An 11,002-nucleotide genomic window follows, 5' to 3' on the forward strand; every position below is an offset into this window, starting at 1 on the left:
CTCTTCAGGGAGTGGAGACGTGGAGAAGCACGGGATGAGGACAGGCCTCATAGGAGAGATGAAGAGCGGCCAAGACGCTTGGGGGATGATGAAGAGAGAGAGTCTTCTCTTAGGCCAGATGATGATCGCATTCCTAGACGTGGCCTGGATGATGACAGAGGCCCTAGACGTGGTCCTGATGAAGATCGCTTCTCTCGTCGAGGAACAGATGATGATCGTCCTTCTTGGCGTAATGCAGACGATGACAGGCCTCCCAGGCGAATTGGTGATGAAGACAGGGGGAGCTGGCGTCATGCAGACGATGACAGACCACCCAGACGAGGACTGGATGATGACAGGCCACCCAGACGAGGACTAGATGATGACAGACCACCCAGACGAGGACTAGATGATGACAGACCACCCAGACGAGGACTAGATGATGACAGACCACCCAGACGAGGACTAGATGATGACAGACCACCCAGACGAGGACTAGATGATGACAGAGGAAGCTGGCGAACAGCAGATGAGGACAGAGGGCCTAGACGTGGGATGGATGAGGACCGGGGGCCGAGGCGAGGAGGTGCTGATGATGAGCGGTCATCCTGGCGTAATGCTGATGAGGACCGGGGTCCCAGGCGGGGCATGGATGATGATCGGGGTCCCAGGCGAGGGTTGGATGATGACCGAGGACCTTGGCGGAGTGCTGATGATGATAGGATTTCCAGGCGTGGTGCAGATGACGACAGGGGGCCTTGGAGAAACATGGATGATGATCGCATTCCCAGACGGGGTGATGATGCAAGACCTGGTCCCTGGAGACCATTTGTCAAGCCAGGTAAGTTCTGATTTCAGAAAATAAGGTGCTTTATGGACTATGCCTGGTATATTTGTTCACATGTAAAAACTGAAATTTTAATGGTTAAATATGATATTTGCTGTATCATAATACTTTCTCTAAGTGGGTCTTTGTCCTTAAATGCCTAAGTAGTAAGTTTTGGATGAAAATGTACTGTCATCAAGTATTTGTCCACCCTCCTGCCCACGGTGGGATCATACCCAGGAGCTCAATTTTGTGTATCTAGTCAATTCTAGGCTTGCTCACCTTTCTCCTGGATGAGTGATACTGACTTGCCTTTCATAAAACTTGTCCCTTTACCTCTTCTCTCCTATGACATAGCTTGTGCTTCTCTGTGGACCACTTTCTCACCTGTGTATGTTAGCAGTTATAGAGTCTCTGCTTTCTCTTTATCCTTTGCATTAAGACTTAGTTCATTTCTGCATTTTAATGGTCCTTAAATCTGCCCAACCTCTGCTTGTCATAAGTCTGGGTTGCCCTCTTTCGAACTCTGGCTCTTGCTTCCTGCCTGGTCTCTGCCATTTTTCCCACTCTTAGTTCTTGTTGGAGTAACCAGAGTAATCTGTTCTGAGTTCAGATCTAATTGAACACCTTTTTTTTTTTCTTAAAAATTTATTTTTATTTTATGTGTATGTGTGTATTGCCTGAGTGTAGGTAAGTGCACCTGTGTCATGCAATGCCCTAGGAGGACAGAAGAGGCTGTTGGATCCCTTGGAACTGGAGTTACAGACAGTTGTTAGCTGCCATGTGGGTGCTGGGATTTGAACTTGGGTCTTCTGCAAGAACAGCCAGTGTTCTTAACCGCTGAACCACCTCTCCAGCCCCTGAACACCTTTGTTTTTACTAGTTGTGATTTCTGTGGCAAACCTTTGTCTTTTCTAGCCGTGACATATTCTACTGTTTGGCTCTGTGACCCTGGACAAATGACTTCCATGACTCATTTAAGCAGGTTTGACAGTATGATAGGTTCTCACAAATTGTGGTTGTTTCATAAAGTTGCCATGAATACTGAGGAATCTAGAGGAAATAACAAAGTTAAGTTCCTTTGAGCTTTCTGTGTTTCTATTTAAAACAGTATGGTACTGATTCAGCATAATGAATCCATGGCCAGCAGTGTGTATAACTCAAACATTTGTCCAAAAGATGCCTTAAGGCACATCACAGCTATCTTGTGCTTGAGGGTGCTGGACCATACTTCATTTTGGGGTTGTTTGGACACTGAAGTCACCAGTGAAAACATGTGAAAAACAGTAAAAAATTAAGTTGACCCAAAAAAGGATACTTTTTATAGTAAGAAAGCTGCAGCTGGGAGGCCAGGTGCTGCCACCTGGTGCTGGAATTGTGTGTCAGAAGACTTTTTTTTTACTGCTCTGAGCTACTGCAAAAGTGCCACAAGTGTTAATGAATCTGTCAATATCAATTGATGGAATTATGGATAGGATTAAACAGTTTAAACAGGATTTAAGTCTGTGTCAAAATTAGGGACTATGGTGATTATAAATACCCCTACAGTGGATTCTTTGCTTCATTAGGCCTCTTGGTGCTTCATGTGTTAGGGTCAGACATTAGAGCTACGCATGAAACACCAGGCAGGATCAAAGCATTTATCCTTGTTTCATAACTAGATGGTAGTGGAAGTGGCACAGCAGAGATCAAGAATGGGAAAGAATTTCTGGGTGATGACATGTTGCAAGATGTAAGCTCATAATTGGGATGCTTGTTTCCAGGACTTTTGAAGCTTTCTGTTTAACTGAGAAGTCTGTTTATAGTTGGAACAGATGTCATACCTGAAATTCTTGCATATAGCAGGAGAAATTCAGTGGTACCTCCATTTTATTGTTGTTTCCTATAGACACGTAACTCAGAAAAACTGTTAATGCAGGCAGTGTGTTGATGGACATGGGCTTTAGTTTGTTGCTTTTTTAAAATGAGGTTAGGAGTGTCTTAAATTTGTGTTTAGGATGATGTTGAATTAATGGCAATGTTAAGATTTCTTCATAAGAGCTGGGGATGAGCTCAGAACACCTGCTTTGTGTGCAAAAGGCCTTGTGTTCATTCAGTCCCCAGGCCACCCCCCCACTCTCTCACCCATTTTCTCCAATGTAAAAAATAATGGCTTCTCTTTAAAAAACAGGTGGATGGAGAGAGAAGGAAAAGGCTAGAGAAGAGAGCTGGGGTCCACCTCGAGAATCAAGACCATCAGAAGACCGTGAATGGGACAGAGACAAAGAGAGGGAGAGAGATGGTCAAGATCGAGAGGAGAATGACAAGGATCCTGAGCGAGACAGGGACCGAGAGAGAGATGGGGATCGGGAGGATCGTTTCAGGAGACCCAGGTGGGAAACTGTAGTGATGGGCTTCTCTTAAACACTTGGCTGATTATTCCAAATTATTTTTGAAGAATAATACTCTAAAACCCTCCCTATCCTGTTTATTGCTTAGGCACACTTAGAGAAGACTAAAAAAATTTTCTCATCATCTAATTGAACATTTCCTCTTAAAGTTAGAAAGTGGGGGCTAAAACTTTTCTCTGCCTATAGTTTGCATAACTAACTGGTAATAGAACCAGTCCAGGTATCTTTCGTCTGCTTCTTAAGGGCAGTCAGCTTTATTATTAAATTACCAGAAGCCCCTTCACTTTGTTTTTGAGAACTCAATTCTTATGCTTTGGTTGAGTGCTAAGAGTTTAAAGACAGTCACAACCTACCTGGCTTTTATTAGTGGTAAAAGTTCTAGTTCCCTCTGCCAGAACGGCCTTGCCACTAGCAAATCTATGCAGCACTGTTTGCTCTGATGTGCTTGAAGGGGAAGTTCTGTCTCTGCTCTCTACTCTAGCATGGCGGCCAACAGTTGCATGTGCACTTGGAATGTGATTTGTACTGCTATGATTTAATAAGCAACCACGTGTGACTATTGTATGCGTTTCTGCACTTGTGTGTAGCAGCGCAGATCTAGCTGTCCTGTGTCCTCTCAGTGCCTGAGGTACCAGATTGACACTGACAGTTTTGTTCTTAGATTGATAAACTTTTGAGCATTGACTTGGGTGTGATACATCACAACTACTCATGTAGTCCCAAGAGCAAGAATGTGTCACTTTAAATGGCTACAGGGATGAAGGTGGCTGGAGAAGAGGCCCAGCTGAGGAATCTTCAAGCTGGAGAGATTCAAGTCGCCGTGATGAGAGGGATGACCGTCGGCGGGAGAGAGATGATCGACGGGATCTGAGAGATCTCAGAGAAAGACGGGATTTAAGAGATGACAGAGACCGCAGAGGACCTCCCCTCAGATCAGAGCGAGAAGAAGGTAGAGACACCTTGGAGGGAATGTTTATTTCAGGGTTGGGCTTTGTGTAATTGTCTTTGAGATTTGTGTGAACACTGAAAATGAGGCAGTTTATTCAATTTAGAACTCTGTTCTCACATACTTGGTGGTCAGGTTGTGAGGTGAGTGCATCTCTAAAGTCGAGTACAGCAGTAGACTAGATTAGGATAAGCAGCATTGACTAATAAAGTGAAGAGCGGCCAATTCTGTGAAGTCTTGGTGGGTTAGCAGAGTGCAGACATCCTGGAAAATTCTTGGAAGGCCTGATGGGATGGCTCAGGCAAAGTCTCTTGCTGCCAAGCCTGATTGATGTCTTGAGTTTGAGACCTGGAACCCACATTGTGGCAAAAGAATTGACTTCCTCAAGTTGTCCTCTGACCTCCACCCACACACACACACAAAAATTTTAATGTACTTCTGATAGAGGTAAAATGCCCAATGTTTATAGTACTTTCCTCACGTGCTTTTAGTAATGTCCCTGTACAACAGCATTATGAGAGTATTAATAGCTGTAACTTAAAATTTCGTATTTTATGGCTCATTTGTTAAAATTCTTAAACAGGTGCCAAAAATCCTACTCAATTTTTATTCAGCCAGATTTTCATCATCCTGTGTTAGGTTTATTAACTCTTAAGATGTTTCCCTGGCCACAGATTTCTGCTTATTTGCAAATTTTCAGTTAGATTTAGAAATTCTTACTCTATCTTAAAGATTTTGTTAGGCTGGGTGTGGTAGATCTCTGTGAGTTCAAGGCCAGCCTGGTCTACATAGTGAGTTCCAGGACAGCTGGGGCTACAGGGAGACCCTGTCTCAAAAACACCAAAAAAAAAAAAAAAAAAAAAAAAACCAACAAAAAAAGATTTTGTCAGAAATGACACAAAACAATTAAAATGTTTGGAACTTATTAATCATTTACTATGGTTCTGTATTGTGAGTTTTCTGAGTAATTTGAGGCAGAGACATTTCTTTGGCCTCAGCTGTGTTTAAACCAATAGAATAGCGGGAGCTCACACATATTGTTTCATTTGAAACTTTCTAGCAAGCTCTTGGAGACGTGCTGATGATAGGAAAGAGGACCGGACAGAAGAGCGAGACCCACCTCGGCGTGTTCCTCCTCCAGCTCTTTCAAGAGATCGAGAGAGAGAGCGAGAGGGTGAGAGAGAGAAGGCTTCCTGGAGGGCTGAGAAAGATAGGGAACCACTTCGTCGTACTAAGAATGAGACCGATGAAGATGGGTGGACCACTGTGCGGCGTTAAGTCCCAAGATGGTGGAGTCGAACTTGTGTCTTGCATAGGTTTGATTGAATTCAAGGATTATTATACTTGTGCTTCAACCAATCTAAATTGGATTCTTTAATGTTGTCTCACCATAACACAAAAAGCATGAACTTGTATTAATCCTATATGATAGATTGATCATGCACCATATCCACACGAGGTTGGAAAACCATGCCATTTTCTGGAATTTAAGGTGTTACATTATTTCATCAATCATTTGTTTACAAGAAAGAAAAACTAAAAAATAAAAATGTGAACACTTTGGGTGTTAATACCTGTATCTTGGTATACAACTGATCTTTTTTCTTTTGATTTTGAAATATCAGATATTAATTTGGAATAAGGTAAGGTTCTGTTAAAACCTTTGAAGACCCTTTAAGCCAGTGGCTCTGAAACAAACTTCCTATCATTAGCAGTTGGGGGACATACCTTGTTAGGTATTCTGAGGTATTTACTGTTTTAAGTTTTCCGGTAAGTGCAGTAAACATTACAGACATTGGCTGCAGTGGGATTTCTGTAGACTTTACATGAGAGAAGGTGAGTATACAGTTCCTACTGTAATGGTGAGACTGCTCAAGGGAGATCCCAAACAGCACAGCTTTGGAGTCCTAGCATCTGATAAACTGTCACTGAGTTTTTTCTGTTGCCAGTAGTAAACTTCTTTCCCATTAATGGAAAATTCATGCCTTTCAAGCATTTTAAATATGAAAATATTTATAAATGTGTGGTTTGGAGGAATTCTTTTTTCCTAATTTTCTTTCTTCAGGATAGACTCTTTCAACGAGTACTTTGTAGTAATGACTGTGTTGACTTCAATTTTGGAGTGTGGTAGCTATGTTAAAGAGTAACTATTTGGTCTTATTGAAGCCAACACAGAACTTGCTGCTGTGTTTTTTTTCTTCAGTGATAAATAAAGTACTTACAGAATTCGTTTTAGTGTTGGTTTGTTAATGGTGGCATATTCAGTATGTTGAGTTTTTTATCAGTGCCATTGAAATGGCCACTGTTCACTGATTTTAAAAAACAGAAAATGTCCTCAACATAAAAGGAGAATGGGGTTAGACTACTTCTGAAGTGCCTGTCATTAATGGAAACACCTTAGTTTCCTTGAAATGTCTTCTGAGGTGAGTCACGTCTTGGGTTTCATCTGGAGTTAGAAAAAAATAGGGTTTCACGGACTGTTCATGAATTTACAGTGGGTGTGTAGGCATTATCAATTGTTTTTGTTATGTAGTGGTAAAAATTTCCTATTGGTACAGCTGTGAGGCCAGAAGAGGAGGGAGTTGATGTCTTTCCTCTTACCAAGTGCTTCAGTTACAAAGATGCTTTTTTTTTTTTTTCCCTTCGGTCTTTTTGAGACAGGGTCTCCCTGTAGCCCCAGCTGTCCTGGAACTATGTAGACCAGGCTGGCCTTGAACTCACAGAGATCTGCCTGCCTCTGTCTCTCGAGTGCTGGGATTAAAGGCCACCACACCCGGCCAAAGATGCTTTTTATCTGGTACTACACATGGAAATCTTCAGTGGGGAAAGGGTTTATTCACTCATAACAAGTGAACTTAAAGATAGTAGTTGTATTTGGGGCACTAACTTGCTATGTGTTTACTAGAAAGCAGAGGCCCTCCATGTGACACCATTCAATCATGTTTACATGTATTACAGATGCCTGTGTAACAGGTTTCAAGGTTATTCTGCAAACCCACCCTTGCATCTTAGCCCATTTTGTAGCACGAGTTCTCTGCATTTCCTTTGTACTGAGAGCAAGCCCAGAGAACAGGGTGAGAGCAGGGGTGTCTGTTTTGTGATCTAGCTGTTGGGTTTCCCTCCCTCTTCCCTTAGCATTAACAGGTTAAAGGAAAGCTGAAAGACCTAAACAGTGATGTACCACGTGATCCGCATGTTCCCAGTGGCTTCCAAAACAGTGTTAAACCAGTAGAGCCATGCTGTTCTTACAGCTGTGCTTGAAGGTGCAGACACGGACTCTTTAGGAGTCTATACCACACTTAGAGTACCTACCAGGAGGTCAGCACCTATGTGTAGGTGTCAAGTGTCACATGGCCAGTAATCCCAGCACTTTTTAGGGTGAGGCAGAAAGGTTAATTTGAGATCAGCCTTGGGTACGCAGACTGAAATACAAAAATATGCACACTTCAAATCTGTGCTTTTTGCAAAGACATTTCGGCTAAGTGATAGAATCTTATGACTGACATGAGACACTGGAGGGATATTCTCATCAAGTGGCTTACACTACAAATTAGGAACACTCCCTTGAAGCATACACATTTGTAATACAGTCTTGAAATGCATAGTTTTGGTTTAATTATAGCTAATGAATGTAATAATCAAAGCTATCCAGTTTCCAAAAAAGGACTTTGTAGGAAAAATAAAGTACAAAAAAGTAAAAAGCCACAAGAAATAACAAGTTAGAACAGAAAAAAGGCTAATACATGATGCAACCTGTGCCTCTGCCCTTGGTAAAGCTTTTACAGGACTCGTACACTTTTGGGGCTTAGGCCAGGGGTGTGTGTATAATATATATGTACAAATATAAACAAAGGACTTGGTATTGTCACACTATTTTACAATTTTGTATTAAACTTTGGGAATAAGTTTTTCTTGGTGTACTACATGCTAGGCAAGTGCTCTCTGAGCTACATACCACAGCTCCAAACTTTGTCATAAACAGTTTGCAAAACTTAAAATTTAACATTGAATTCCAAGATTAGATTAACAAATAGAAAACTAGCAATACACTCTGTTCACGTTGTAAACCAACAGTTTACCCACTTAGCAGGAAATCAGATTTGGCATAGGGTAGAGAATGTGTGGTACAGAAGACTGTGTGCACGTGTGGAGAACTTGGTAGGTGTCCTCAGTTACACTCTTTTGAGATGATCTCAATGAACTGGAAATTCACCAAACCTGGAGCTAGACCTGCTCTGCTGATCAGTGAACCCCAGGGATCCCAAGGATCTTCCTGTCTCTGGCTTCCCAGTGCAGAGACCACAGGTGCTTCTTTGGGGGCACAGAGTGTGAAGCATGTAGAAATCATTGGTCAGCCTCAGGTGTCACATGCTCCTTCAAGAGCAGCCTGCCTAGGTTTTGCTTTTGAGACGGTCTCTATAGCCCCAGCTGATACGGAGCTTGCTATGTAGACCAGGCTAGCCCCAATCTCAGAGACTACCTGCTATTGCCCCTAGTGGTTTTCAAGAAAGGGCTCACCAATGTGGCTAAGCTGGCCTCTGAACTCTCCAGGGCTGTAGGCACACCACACCCAGATTTTAGTGTGGGTGCTGGGGATAGAGCTCATGTTCAGGAGCTTCTCCTCAACCCTAGAGTACTTTGTGTTAATGTAAAGGCTACCCAGTAAATGTGACGGCATTTTCCAGAGCCACCAGTACCATGGCTTCAGACACGCCATGCTTTGCATTAATTCAAATACATAGTTAGCCTTTGGTATCCTGAGTGGATAGTCACACACCTATGCCTTGGAAAGTGCCAAATTTGACGGTAAAAATTCAAAGCAGCTGAATGAATTGATCTTGCTTTTTGGCCTGGAGAATGCACGGATGGGTCACCCCTCTGCGGAGGTACACCGATGGGAAGAGAATGGAATTCATGTTGACTTGAAAACCTCACCACTAACAAGGAACCACACATGGTTTTATTAAGCTACTTAAGTTTAGGCTCAGTCAAATCTGCAATGTGTCTTCCCACCAACCCCATACCCCCCTGTAGGGTGGACCTTCCTTTGACTAAAGAGCTCAGTTACCCAGGAGTTTTACCCTCTGCCTCTATTATACCTAAATTTCTTGGGGGAGGAAGTTAGCTGTTTAACATGAACGCTGTCTAATTCCGAATACCTCAGCTAAATCCGCCTACTGGAAGCTTTATGTACTTAGACCAAATCTCTTGCTGGTACTTTCAGATAGTGTTATTTGTGTTTCTGAGGAGTTCATCTTAATTCACTTGCATCTTTGTCTCTGTGGTCTTGCAGGTAGGTAGCTATATGCAGTAAGTGGAACATTGTGAAGGATTTTTTTACAACAAATACCAGAAGGTGTGCGGCAGGAACTTTGGCCTGAAGGTCAGGTTTCATCTTGCTGGTGAGGTTCTGGAAGCAGACAGGGTCTCCCAGTAAGAGGGGCAACACCAGGGAGAGTGTGTTGAACCCAAAAGTTACTGCCTTTCAGTGGTTTATTCTGGCGTACCTTCTACATGCCTGGAGCCAGACAGCACAGAGTGGAACCTTCCTGAACTTGGGTTATTATGTTGTATTGTTAGCTTCCCATTTTCTATTTAGGAACCCTGAAATTGAACATCCAGGGAGCTAACACTGCTCTTGATTTTCTTTTTGAGGAGCGTCAAACATTTGTAAAGAACTGGAACACGGGGTGCATGGAAGAAAATGCCAAAGCGGGGTTACAGGAGAGATTAATGAATTCATATACTGTTAACTGCATAAATACATAAGTCTCTTAAACAGCACCATTTCCAAGTGTATACACGATATAATTATGACTTGGCACAATTTTAATGGTGAGAAAGGCTACTTGCTAGTTCGGTAGAATATCTGGTACGTAAAAGGATGAGGAACTGTAACTGTATCCTACCTACTACAAAATGTGCCTTTACCTCCAGCTAGTACAGAAACAAGCCACAAGGAGAGAACACCCTCCCAAATTAAAACCCCAAAGTGTACTAAACCTCCACTTCTAACGCTGAGGCTACCAGAGGCTTGCTTTACCTGTAATTAGAAAGGACAACTAAAAATGTCAATTGCATCAAACAATAAAAGTCACTTTGTCGACAGTCCGTAAAATCGCCACTTTTAAGTTCAGTTCAGAAGCTATTAAAAATATTCTAGACCTGGTAAAGTGCCTCCATTCATAAAACGAAACATCCAAGGTTAGAGACCGTTTCGTGCTGACGCGCACCTAAAATAGGTCGACGTACACAGTAAACAAACAGCGCCTCTCAGCCGCCACACTCCAGCTAGTGGAACACACGCACGACCCTCGCCGATGCGGATGTGCGCAAACTAGAAACCAGAGACAAAAATTAAGGTTGCAGCGTTGAGACTCAGCCGCTCCGCGGGAAAGTGCTCCGCCTCCCCGGCTTCTGCAAAACCACGACTACCCCCAGGCTGATCTCCAGGCCTCCCCACAGCCGGGGGAAGGGGCGGCCCGGACCCTGGCAGCCGTCGGGGGCCGGGCCCTCAGCGCAGCTTCTTGCCCGCTAGGCTGTCCCTGGCGCTGCGCGGCGGCGGCACTTTGGAGAGCGGGCAGTACTTGATGGTGTGCGCGTTGTCGCCGCTGGCGCCGCACAGGGGGCACGTGTAGCGCCGCAGGACCGGGCACAGCACCCGGCCGTCGGGGCCCTTGAGGATGTGCGTGGTGTAGAGCGCCACCGCCTCCTTGTTGTTCCGGCAGAACACGCACACCTGCAGCTCGGGCTTGAGCCGAGCCGAGGTCGCCTGCAGCCGCGGCTCGGCCGCCCACGCGGGGCCCCGCTCCTCTCGCGGCGTCACCTCGGCGGCGGGCGCGCAGCTCAGCAGCACGGCGG

General features: G+C 44.0%; 2 protein-coding genes across 3 annotated transcripts in view; one reads left to right on the top strand and one right to left on the bottom strand.

Moving 5' to 3' along the window:
- The window catches only part of Eif3a (eukaryotic translation initiation factor 3 subunit A), a 33,288-nt gene extending 26,919 nt beyond the window's left edge, over positions 1–6,369 (top strand). The window contains exons 19-23 of one of the 2 annotated variants that reach the window (XM_029560756.1): positions 9–322; positions 383–820; positions 2,976–3,177; positions 3,951–4,144; positions 5,202–6,369. In XM_029560756.1, coding sequence (XP_029416616.1) covers positions 9–322; positions 383–820; positions 2,976–3,177; positions 3,951–4,144; positions 5,202–5,419 — 1,366 coding nt within the window. In that variant the 3' untranslated portion in view covers positions 5,420–6,369. Of the gene's footprint in view, positions 1–8; positions 821–2,975; positions 3,178–3,950; positions 4,145–5,201 lie in introns of both variants that reach the window. The other variant, XM_008827319.3, reaches the window with a different exon arrangement.
- Positions 6,370–7,736: 1,367 nt separating this feature from the next.
- Positions 7,737–11,002, bottom strand: part of Nanos1 (nanos C2HC-type zinc finger 1) — a 3,688-nt gene continuing 422 nt past the window's right edge. The window contains exon 2 of the mRNA XM_029560712.1: positions 7,737–10,986. Coding sequence (XP_029416572.1) covers positions 10,656–10,986 — 331 coding nt within the window. The 3' untranslated portion in view covers positions 7,737–10,655. The remainder of the gene's footprint in view (positions 10,987–11,002) is intronic.

The sequence above is a fragment of the Nannospalax galili genome, unplaced genomic scaffold (genome assembly GCF_000622305.1).
Source record: "Nannospalax galili isolate Female #2095 unplaced genomic scaffold, S.galili_v1.0 scaffold31, whole genome shotgun sequence".
Taxonomy (NCBI): Eukaryota; Metazoa; Chordata; class Mammalia; order Rodentia; family Spalacidae; genus Nannospalax; species Nannospalax galili.